General features: G+C 43.9%; 1 protein-coding gene across 5 annotated transcripts in view; it reads right to left on the bottom strand.

Annotated features, from left to right (window-relative positions):
• The window catches only part of epha7 (eph receptor A7), a 101287-nt gene that overhangs the window by 70502 nt on the left and 18069 nt on the right, over positions 1–12716 (bottom strand). For all 5 annotated transcript variants that reach the window (XM_061051285.1, XM_061051283.1, XM_061051284.1 and 2 more), the window contains exon 4: positions 5042–5197. In XM_061051285.1, coding sequence (XP_060907268.1) covers positions 5042–5197 — 156 coding nt within the window. The remainder of the gene's footprint in view (positions 1–5041; positions 5198–12716) is intronic.

Here is a 12716-nt window from a genome sequence, read left to right on the forward strand (position 1 = left end):
CCCCAACAGGAAATTTGTGTTGGACGCTGTCCAGCAGTAACAAGAGAATTTTAATAAAAGGTAAATAGAGAGCACTACATAAACATAAAAACACCTTCCTGCAGTGGTGACATACTGCACAGCCCCATGGCACATCTTACATTACCTGTTATCCAACCATCTATTATCTATACCGCTTTTCCCAATTTGGGGACGCGGCGGGCTGGAGCCGATCCAAGCTGTCGTTGGGCAAGAGGCAAGGTACACCCTGGACTGTTCACCAGCCAATCACAGGGCTGACATGTAGAGACAACCAGCCACACTCACATTCACACCTACGACCAATGTAGAGTCACCAATTTACCTAACGAGCATGTCTTTGGACTGTGGGAGGAAACTGGAGTACCCGGAGAGAACAAACCCATTCACAAGGAGAACACAGAGAGGCTCCTGTCAGACGGGGATTCAAACCAGGTCTGAGGGACTTGTCTGTTATTGCTTGTTGATGAGAAATTGTCTTGGATTTCACCTAACCCTTTAAAACACACTTACAGAAAGAACCTAATGAATCTGAATACAAGCATTAAAACACTCCCTTATCAGAGAGCACAACAGAAACTTGCTTCAACAAGTTTGAGGTAAGAAAGGTGTGTAGTCACAGATTTAGACAGGTTTGAAATACTGCAAGACTTTAAAACTAAAACTGAATGCTTCTGTAAACAGGACTCTGCTGCTTCAAACTTGTAGTCCAGATGAAGTGAATGTAGTCCCGAGCTTCTTGTGACAGTAGAAAAAGAAGATATAGTGCAATATGTTCAGATATCGATCTGGTAGCAACACTCGCCCTCTGCAGTCTGCAGGCCTCTCACACAGTCCCCTAGCAACTCAAGGCAGGACAGAAGCCTCTGATGGATGTCAACTTGTTGAGATGGCACATTTTTTAAAGGGAGGGGGAGGGGTGCGACGGGGGCTGGGAGGAGGAGACGACTGAACACAACTGCCCTTTTCAGTCCCTTCGCCTGCACCCGCACCGCTCACAGCTGTTGCGTGATTGATGCCCGCTCCCTAACTTGTCAGCAGCTCCTCTCCGTGCAGCCTCGTCTCCGGGAGACAAATTCCTCGCCATAGCAGTCCATATATATCTCATTTTGTTCACAACTTTGCATATGAATGGACAAACATTCGAGAAACAAAAGCATTTTCTTCCATCCTCTTCCACCCCCTCTCAACACTTACATTGTATTTTAAGCTATGTGTTGTTGGTTTTTTTGGAACTCCTTCCCTCATCTTTATTCAGCGTGGATTTGGCCCCCACATTACATCTTCATCTCATTTCCCCTCAAATCCTCATAGACACATTCTTAATCTCTGTGTGCCAGAGATCCATCTCACTGTTTTGTTAAGGCCTACGATATGGTCGCTTTACAAGCCCCCTATTTAAAAAAATCTGTCAATCAAGCTATTTGTTCAGGCAGTGCGAATTCATTTTTCAATTACTATTCACTCCTGGTCCGGATAAGGCCTGAAAAAAAGGAAATCACAGTGACTATTGGTCACAGCGACTTAATCCGCCGATGAATGGGGAAATGCACGTACAGAGCGCCGTGCAGAAATTGTGTCGGGTGAATGAGGAGGAGGACGAAGCTTTTCATACGAGTTAAAAATACATATTTACATATAATGGTATGGGGTCATCAAGTGTAGACCCCGAGTTAATGAAAATGAATAATGGAAAGTGTGCATTAGGCAACTTCAGTAATTACTGTGCTACTCGGCCAAGGTGATTACCCCGAAGGGAACGGCCAGAGGACAAAGAAGTGGGAACTTTCTCCTGCCCTTGATCAGCGCGAGATGTCAGAGGAAAGCGTTAACTTCAGATTAGGATGGTTGGAGAAGTGAGTAATGGACCTGTCTTCTAGGACAGGATGTCTATGGCTGCCTCTGTGCTGCACAGACAAGAGAGCTTGGTGCTTTGTGGTGGTTGGACGGCCTCAAATCTGCTTATAGCCTGAGTACTGTCCTTGTTTTTGTCACATGAGGATGAGTTAACAGAGAATTCCTTCAAACTAGGGTCCTATTTTCTATATGTATTTAAGCTTCTCAAATACTAATACAGAAAGTTTGGGGGGTTTCTACAGTAAAGGTTTAGAGGGAAGATGTAATCATTGAGAACAAAACGAAAGCACAGACTCGAGTTGTTATTCTAAAGGTCTGACAACAGCACAGAAAGGATCTCTACAGAGATAGAGCTATTTTGTTAAATGGTAATGATGACATCACTCACTATAAAGTCGCCAGACTCTATAGACAAAAATGGTGATTTAACCTTGTAACACATGGGAGTTGTTGGTCTACTACTACCCCTCTTGAATAGGGTGTAGGGAATGAGTGCACTATGTAGTCCACTACAGATAATATAGTCTCTGTTGTGGATTATATAGTGCACTCATTCCCTACTCCCTAGGGAGCTTTCTGTAGTGGACTATGTAATGCTCTCATTCCCTACTCCCTTCATAGGGAGCTCTCTGTAGTTGACTAAAAAGTGCACTCATTCTCTCCTCCTTAAATAGGGAGTATCTGTAGTAGGCTATATAGGGCACTCATTCCCTACTCCCTACTCCCTGTTTAGGGAATATCTGTAGTAGACTATATAGTGTACTCATTCCTTCTTCCCTACATAGGGAGCTCTCTGTAGTGGACTATGTAGTGCACTCTAAAGTAAGCAGTGTGTGATTTTGGACACAGCCTGCGACCATTTCAGCACCGGTTGTAAAGAAAACATTTAATTAAAGAGTCCGCTAACTAACCCAAATTATATTTAACAGCTAAGCTGAAAAAGAGCGACTGATATTTAAGGATGGATAATGCTTCTGGGAAATCACAGCTCATAAATAATGAGAGTGATAACTTTTCTTTTACAAGTTTAAAATGTTTTTGGATCCCTCTATCTCACCAGCTGTTTTAATTAAAAATGAAGTCTGATGATATATTTTCACTTATATAAGAGACCTAGAAACACAGAAGTGGAGCTGGAGAATCTGAGATAAGGTGGAAAACTTTTGAGGGCTGCGACAAATTATTTATTAGGGAAGAAATCACCGCTGGGAATATGAAATAAACACATCAGTGCAGGGATATCAGGGCAGGTAGAGACAGAGAGGCTGCTCAGCAAGTTCTTTTAAAAACTCCCGTCTTTTTTAAAATGATATTTACGAGAAGAAATCCAAACTCCAATCCATATAATCCTCTCTTTGAAGCTCTGATTTAATGCAAAGACAAATCAATGCAGATATCTCTCCAGCTCGTGTCACTCTCTGTTACATGCACACACACACACACACTTTACAGACACATACACACATGTTACAGATTCAGACGTGGCCTACTTTGGGTGTTGAGGGAAAAGCACAGGATGTGCAGCAGGAAGGCTGATTTTTCCTGTAATCAGAAAAAGCTACAAAATAAACCTGAGAATAATTCCCCCGCTCCTCTTCATGATGGAAAGGTCTGTAAAGAAGCGATGTCAGAGGTGCATAGCTGCCATAGCGGAGTCCTTCTCAAACACTCTATGAGGTTTACATTCCTGCTTTTCTCAACGGAGTCTGGTATCTTTGAAGAGCCCAAAGTAACAACTGTTGTTGAGAAAATAAAAAAATTAAAGTGTTTTCTGCGGTACCTCAAAATCCAGACAGAAGCTAAAAATGTACCCAACTAAAAGTAGAAAATATTCCCAGACTGTTTGATTTAACCTGATTTTTTTCTGGCTTGGGTTTGACACTTGGGGAGATTCTCGTGTGTTTAGGTCAAATCGGTGGCATTATTATTAGTTTGTTGACTTAGCATACAGGCAACTTAGACCAGAGTGGGGTTTGAATCTGTACTGCAGAGATGTGTCAGGTTCAGAGGTCCTCATAACATGTGTTTTACTGATAGAAGATGATTCAGCTGAAAAACATTCAGGGTGGCTACGTGCTTACGCAAGAGACAAAAAGCCTTTGCCTGAAAATACAGGATCCCTACTGAGTGTAGGTAAGGCGTTGGCGTCGTGCATGCACATCATAACTTGTAACTTGTCTCGTTTAATAGGGACTTTTTACCTTTTACCTTCATCATTTAGAGGTCCTGCTGTAAAAGATCTTTTGGTCCTTTTTATAAAATGAAAGTTTGCTCTGGAATTGAACATTCTTAAACTGATTCATGTTCTACAAAGTTAAGGTGGATGGTCCTTGTCGGTTCACCCAGCTCTGACTTAAGTATCGGCCAAAACCAGGATAAGTTTCAACACTGCTACAACAAGTCTGTGTGCTAAAGAGTGTTGAGTTGTTAGTGTTTTAGAGGTTGCACATGTAATAACAGGTTAGCCTGAACATCTAGAACAAATGAATGAATGCATGTGGAGATACGTCAGAGTTGTAGAGCCTGAAGGCCTGTCCAGGAGTTTTGTGATACATTATCAGTAGAATGGAGGCACACAGATAAAGGTGCAAAGATTATATTTAGGGGCGCTGTTTACCTCCAGAGATAAAGCACAGAGCTAACAGGAACCCCCCCTCCTCCTCCTTCCTCCTCCTCCCGCTGTGCACAGTAGCTGCGGGTAAAACATTCAGCGGCACCTTGAAATAAACATGTTTGAAAAGGGATTTGGAAGCCAAAGAGCCCCACCCTTCACTCCGAATCCCTCAGCCTGTGTAAATAAGCCATCAGAGGCTGTCACATAACTGTTACACTGACCAGGACAAATGAGGACGCAGGGTGCTCGCCTGGACTGCCGCCTGCCGCTGACTGTAATTGCAATCTTTCAGACGGGAAATGGCAAATTGCTCCTCTCATCATTAGCGAGCAGCTAAGACAGAAAACAGACATGCAAAGGCCTGCAAACATAATTATAATGACACACTGGGAGCAGCACTGGGAACACATCTGGGGCTTTCCTGAGCCCACTGCTGAACGGCTCAACAGGTCACAACTGGGGACTTTTTTCCCCCCTCGCATGTGTTTAAATTCAGATCCTGGAAAGCAATCTGTTCTGTGTTTACTTAGCAACGGTCGGGGGCACACTTACTCGTGCAGGCCACAGACGGAGGGTCAGAGAGTGCTCGGTAGTAGCCGTCCTCGCAGTCGCAGCGCCACGAGCCCTCGCGGTCGTTGAAGCTGTGCGCCGGACAACGAGAGCACTGAAGGTCCTGGGAGGAAGACTTGTAGAAACCCCGACCGCACGCTGCAAAGAGAGAGAGATGGAATCATGTCAAGACACAAAACCAGAACAAAGACAGAAAAAAACTCTTACACTTAAACTCTGAATAACAGTTAGAGGAACATGTATCATGAGAAACATGCAAGCAGAATTATCATAGCTGTTGGAGCAGATCTTTGTTTTTTCAGGATTTCCTGGTTTATTTTGTAATCCCCTGATTGGGAACCATTAGAAGAGAGAGTTGTGTTTTTACATTTTCACTGAGAACTCTGCAGAACAAATGGTGTGTCAGGTCTGGATACGTTGGTATTATTTTGACTTAGTGATGTAAGTTATCTCAAAGTGACACATCCTTAAAATCTGAACAACCTTGAGGTTAGCCCCAGCTATTACTTTAAAAAAAAAAAAAAAAAAGCTCAGTATAAAAAGCAGAATGCAAACAACAACCTTCTGATCACCAGATCACAGCCGCCCCATGTCCCGCACATTTTCACCATCGTCAATGAAGACACTACTTCAGGATGCACGACACAGAAGTCAAGACGTCTTTCTCTTTTGCAAACAGTTGAAGGCTCTCCCTTTTTATTTTGCAAAGATCCTTTTAAAAAAAATATGCAAACACCACCTTGTTGCAGCTGACCTACAGAGTTCAGTTTTCAGGGGAAATTGGATAGTTAAAGAGAGGACTCAAAAGATCCCCCTCACCCAATTGGTTTTCCACCAACACCTGTTTATTTTTGCAGACAACTGCACAAACAATTTGGTTCCTAACAGTGATTTAGGATTGAAATGTGTTGAAGCATTGGAGACTTTTATCATAGGGGACACAGTTCAGTTTCAACACAGGGCCCCTCTCAGGTGTAAACACGGCCATGCTGGCATACAAAAATCAATCAAAATAAAGCCTCTCTTAACCAGGAAGTCTGACATTCTCACAGCGTTTTCTTATTTAGTGAACCCAGCTAAGGGTTGACACAGGCAGACATTCACTGATGATCTCAGCAGTCATTACAAATCACTGAATGTCTCCAGGTGATATTAGTCCTGTGCAAACACACGCCTGAAAGAGTCCTCACTTCACACCTGAGTTCCCATCATGAGTGAGACATGACAGAACAAATCACTGTGTTCACTAATTCAAGCAGCCGGTGTCTGAATGAAGCTGCCGCCTCAGGCTTCATCACGCACGCCCGATCCCAGAAACAGCATCATGTCGAAACATCAGGGATAAAAACCACAGCCTCTCAGTTTGAAAGGAAAATAACAAGGCTATTTCTGTTTGGATGGATCGCCCGGGTCAGCAAAGAGGTCCGGCTTGTTTATAACAGGTCCTATCTCTGAGAGGAAACATTCTTCAGCAGAGCAGAGAGATAAGAGAGTAGAGGACGCGGATCATTTCAACATCGTACCTTTGACCGGGACGGTAAACAAACCTCAGACTGATGTGTGTAATCTGGACGGAGTCGGCACTTGCCTGTGCGCCGGGAAAGTCATCAAAAGAATTACACGCCGACACTCCGATGATTCAAACACAAACGTCCCAACAGATCCGCAGGACTCAAAAAGAGCCATTAGCAAATAATGACGAGGGCTAAATGGAAAAACAAAATCTGATGACTCATCCACAAACTGACTGTGAATCACAGGCTGTCGCACACAAAGGGGAATTTGGGCACTTTTCAAACATCCTTGTATTACTTATTTTTGGATGTTTACAAGAGAACAAGTTGAGCTAAAAAACGAGCAACCTGTTGTTGTGTTTTGGCTCTTCATTTAAATGACATCAGCTGGTTTGAAGATGCATGAAACAAAAGTTCCAGAGTGCAAACGTCTGAAAATGTCCCGGTGTCCTTTGACTGGAAATATGCAGTTTGCAAGTTTCTCTGAGACTTTTAGCACATGCACATTAACAGGTTCAGTGGATAGCCATGCGCGAGTAGGTGGCTGACGACAACAACAATGGCGGCCTCCCGAGTTCTGTTTGTCTTGCTCATTTAACAACACATGTTCAGCACAGTGTAGTAGTGTTGTAGTCAAGACAACACAACAGTCAACCAGAGTGTGGGCCAATTATTCAGTCAGACCCCAAAATGTGCAAAAATGAGGGCATTAGAATTCCCATTAAATGTTTAAATACCAGTAAAGAGTAAAAAATACTGGCTCTGTTCATTGTGGTTTCAAAGACGATGAATCCTCGGTGACCATCTTTGTGCAAAACAAGTCTAAGCCTGTTGAAAAAAAACGCAATCTGAGCCACACGACGTCCTTAACAATCTGAGAGAAATCGATACGTCTGTGAATATCTCTGCATACAAACAATGATATTACACCCAGGATGCATCTTTCATGAGCCACTGGGTGGAAATTGAGCAATGATTCTCCGACTGGGCACCTGCCAGTTCACATCTCAGCTCTGCTTCTTCTTTGTATCCGTTTTGCAGGGGGGGGTGGGCGGGGGGAATAAATTGGCCACCACCTCCTCCTGCGACAGGTCGGGGATAAGAAGGATATAGAGGCATCTGAGTTTTCTTATTTTAACACTTCCAGAGCGCGGACCTGAAGAGAAGAGGCCGGGGCTCGGGGTATCCCCATTTCAGCGACATGAAAGTCCTGTCAGTCTCCATTTATCGCTCGGCCTCCTGAAACAAGAGCGCTTCTTTTTTTTTTTTTCTCAAAGAGGAAAAAAAAAGACATGATTTTATCTCTAATCTTTCTTTACCTTTTCAGGCCGGTAATTGAAAACAGAGCCAACGAGGAGGCTGCTAGCGGTGGGTCTTGAATGCTGACCAGGCGAAACACACACACACACACACACACACACACACACACACACACAAGTACAAGTGCTCACTCATCATTCTCTGCTTTTTTACTTTATATAGAGCTCTGATGAGCGATAACACTTGAGAGGCAGACGAGGACACCATCTCTAGTTGCAGTATCTGATACAAAGTGTAAACAGTCCCCCCCCCCCCCCCCCCCCCCCCCCCCCCTCTGCAGATGTTGATAATGACACTGAAGGGCTTTCTCCAGCAGGTTAAAGATTGGCTAGATCCCGTCTAAGACCGCGCTTTCTCCCACCACGCCACGCTGTTTAAACATTCTGATAAGCCATCGTGTGTCTTGTTTGCCTTCGGGGTTTGTGAGAGCTCGTCTGCTGGGTGGCCGGTGTGCGGAGGGGGGAGAGAGAGAGCCAGGCAGGGGACCGAGGCTATCTCCCATCGAGACCACCACTCCAGCAGACAAAGAGGATCCAGAGGTCCAGATTAGGACGAGAGCGAGAGCCTGCGGCGGAAAATAAACACAAGTCTACTGGAAAACTGCAATTTATTGCAGCTTCACTTTTATTCTCGTAGCTTTTACAGGTTTGGTTTTGCCTTTTTTTGAAACAAACAAAACGCAGTTCATGACTTTGACTCTACACTGTTTCAATTTCATTCTCTTTTCCCCCCAAACCACACCGTCGTAAATCTGCCTGGGTTGAAATAAGTAGATAGTTTATGAGTAGGTTTTAGTTTCTAGGCGTAATGCTGCTCAATCATCACTTGTGGGCCTCCATTGATGTGTGGTAGTGACTGTCTTCTGTGTTTTGATAGATTTTTATATTTTAATCGACTGGGGACATTACTGGGCGGGGAGTAGATGTGTTTCCTCCAGCCAATGATAGCATGAGTTAAGGAGGAAAATATATATTCATAGTGAAGCAATGTTAGCGGTTAGTGGTTAGCTTGTGTTAGCTTGATGAATTAATGGCTTTTCTATTACAACAAATGTTCTCAGGTAGCTTGCAGTAAACGTACAACCTGCAGTGGGCGTCCACGTGAGTCCAGTTTGAATGTTGTGAAGAACATTTTATTGACTCTACCTTTAAGTAACCTTCATGTTTACAACCTGTCTGATTTCCTTGCTGCCCTCATTTGCTGTTTTTTTTAAAACTCTATTAGTCATGTGTACAAAGCTGCACCTCATCTGTTATCAGTTTATCTGCACTGTTTACCGACTGTCTGTATTGTAACAGACTGAGCCTTTCTCTTGAAGGAAAGTGGCCTTGTGGGTAACGTATGCATGTGATCTAGTCCGACCAGTTTATTTCTTTACTGTTTGAAGTGAGTCAAACACAAGGACGTCCAATGGACACAGTAAAGTTCATGCTTTCTTCAGGGTTGTTAAGTTGCAGCATTCACCGCTCTCAGTCACACAGTCTCAGACCTCTTTCATGGTATTTCTTTGTGTTGTTCTTCCAGACACGGCCTTCGTGTTTGTCAGTGTGTCCGCTGTGTTTGGCACCCGGAAATGTTTACAGAAGCAACAAGGCGGCAAATGAGGCCTCAAAAAAAAAAAAACGAATGCCTGCATGACACAAGCAACTAAGTGTTTCTGCAGCTCTACCCCACCACCACTGGCAGCTCATTGAGTGACAAGTACAAACACAGGCGTCCCGGCTCGGCATTCCTGTCCCAGCAGCAGCAGCGCTCAGTGCACACTGACTCGACGCTGGTGAGTTTCCGTTCCTGGCACCAGCTGCTGGAGAGACGCTCTCTTAGTCGCAGACGACCAGACGAGATGATAGTGAGTGAGAGCTTCTCTGTCGAGTGTCCCTGCAGCTACACTTTCCTTCTGAGTGGCAATATCTACAAAGCAATTACACAAGTCTGTTTAATAAGTAGCTTCCTTTAAGTGAGAAAATGACCCACACACTACTGACACACCAACATGTTGACACTTTGAACTCTATACTCAATGAGTCTGCCACCGTTGTTGTTTTTTGGAGTCTCTTTGAGTTCTTCATGGTCTTAAAATCTGACCAGAACTGAAGATATAACATAATGAAAGACACATTTTGGAAAATATGTTGATCCAAAAATATGAATGTGATGGGTGCACGGCTATAGGCCGTCTGCGTGCGACGGCTACGATCTCTGTGCACGTCATTTAACTGCTGTGTTATGTCTCGGGAGAGTAAACGTGAAAACTGCTTTAAGAGTGTCTTCCCTTAAATCTGAACAACCCTAAAGGCCACACACGATTTGTAGCTCCAGCAGTTTTTGGTGTTTTTCTTCTTCAATCAAGTCAAAGAGGATCGTGTAAATATTGCAGCAGCCAGACTGTTACAGCCTCCTGTCGAGTGTGCATTTCCACACATTTTAAATTACCAGACCATAAACATATCAAAATGGTGCAATTTGAAGAGGCTAACAGAAGTGTTAGCTTTCAGCTGCTAAGTGATGAAAGCAGTTTCTCTGATGGTTTTTATTGAAGATAAACCAAACCAGAGCGTTGTAGAAAAACACATTTTCAAATGGTTAAAACATAGTACAGAAGTCGAGACTCTTCTCCGTCTGCTTCCACGAGAGAACTAACAGCTCGACGTGTAATTACTTTTGTAATGGATGAAAAGTGTCCTTGAGTAAAAGGACAGTGTTTGTAAGCCTCCTTTTGGCACAGAAAAAACACGGACTAATGGCTTCCGTTTGTGGATGCGGACCCGTTAAAAAAAGCTCTGCGACGCACAACAACAACAGCGGGCTTATTTACAACACTGAGAAATTAGTCAGTCCTCAGAGAAGCGGGTTTGAGGTTAAGCAGAGAGAGAGAGAAGTCTTAAATTCCAGCCCGCTCCTCGGCAGCGCACAGAGCCAGCATCTGTAATTTCCCCTTCCAGTGGTCAAGCTCTTTCATTCAGTGACGTCGGGGGGGGGGGAGGCAGGGGGGGAGCTGCAGTCAGCAGTTTTATACAGAAAGAGGACGAGGAGCCTGAGAAAGGAGCAGTCCTCAGAGTGCTGGGATTGAGATAATCAAACTCTCACACTGTCCCACAGAATCAAACAAAGCGTCCTTATCTTATGCAGACACACACATATACAAAAAAAAAAAGAGGGGGAAGCGGATTTCTCTATTTTTGTAAGATCTCCGTTTATTTCTTTTTCCTCCGAGCTGAGCTTCTTAACATTCTTGAATTACATCCAGTTTCTCACACGCTTTGGCAATGTCATGACACTCGGGGTGAGCGACAGAGAGGGGAGGGTGGGGGAGAGAGAGGCGATGACTCCTTACGCGACAGCCTGACATATCCCTTCCCCGGCCAAAATAGAAAATAATTATTTCCCCTGTCTGGGGGTGATGCCGTGGCACTTGTTTTTTTTTTTTTTCTTTTTTTTTCTTCTCTCAGTTAATCTTGTGCCTTTGCTGACAGATCGGATTCCAAGTTTGCCCTTTAAGTTTTCTGTGTACTTCCCTGGGTCTCTGTGCAGTTGCTGCGGCTGCTTAGGAAAGTGCCAAAATACATCCACGGCCTCAAGAATTAAAATCTGTACCAAGCCACAAAAACTAAGAACATGGAGCAAAGAGTACAACTGAATAACAGGGTTAAAAGTGTTCAGATTTGCCAAACAAATGTGTCACAGGGCATGTACGTGTAAAGCATATCATCCATGGGTTCAATTATGTCCTCGAAATACATAACTGCTAGTTTAACCTTTGACCATCTTAATCAGGTCTACTTTGTTGGTGCTTTGCTTTAAATGGTTCTAATGTCAACGCAATGTGCAGAAACCACTTTTTGCCCTCGCAGGTCAAATTAACAGGAATAAAAATCACCTCATGAAAAGTCTGAAAGTAACACAATAACGGACTGAGAGCTGGACAAAAAGAGAGAAATCACAGCTATAGCTGCAAGATGGGGTAACAAGATGCCTCTTGATTTTATTTTTTAGGATTATCTTTAAAATTATTAGAGAGACAGGACAGTGGAAAGAGTAGGAAATCAGGCTGCCCGCCTTGTGGACTACAGCCTCTGTACATGGGATGTGCAAAACAAGATTCAAGGTTCCCTCATTGTCAGTCAGACAGGTACACAGCAGAATGAAATTCCGTTGCGTTTGGCTCAAGACAAAACAAACCACTAGACCACCGGCACCATGACTTTTAAATGTTGTTTCAATTGCTTGATTCATTTTGGGATCCAACAAATCACTAAAGACCTGGCTTTGGTGGTAGTGTGACTTTTTAGAGGATAAGAATACCGCATTAATGAGAAGCTAATGTTAGCAGGATCTTATTAGTTATAATCTAGGTATTTACTATTCCTGCACGTTGGTATCAGGAATTGCCTAGTCTGCATGTGTGTTAAAGCCAGTGGGTATAAGTATACAGTCCATGTGGTCGTCTACTTTGAGGTGTATGACCCTCAGAGACATGGCCAGAAGTAGCTTTGTGAAATATTAAAAATCACTGTAAGAGTTAGTTTGGTGTCCGTTCTTGTTTACAATCCACAAATTTAATCTGTGTTACAATCCTTATAACTCCTGAGCAGGGGGGGGGGGGGGGGGGGGGGGGGGGGGGCGTAGCTGGTCCAGGCAGGGCAGCTGGGATATAGAGATTCTCCCCATCTGTCTCAATATTGCTTTGGATCGGGCTCAGAGTGAGCCGCAGTATGGGAATGTGGGAGATTTAATGTTTTTCTGCAGACCAGCAGAGCCGCAGTGAGAATGACTAGTGTGGGCCTTTCTGTCTCCACGGTCGTAGCATGATGAGTCCTGTCAGG

This window comes from Labrus mixtus, chromosome 12 (genome assembly GCF_963584025.1).
Source record: "Labrus mixtus chromosome 12, fLabMix1.1, whole genome shotgun sequence".
In the NCBI taxonomy this organism is placed as follows: Eukaryota; Metazoa; Chordata; class Actinopteri; order Labriformes; family Labridae; genus Labrus; species Labrus mixtus.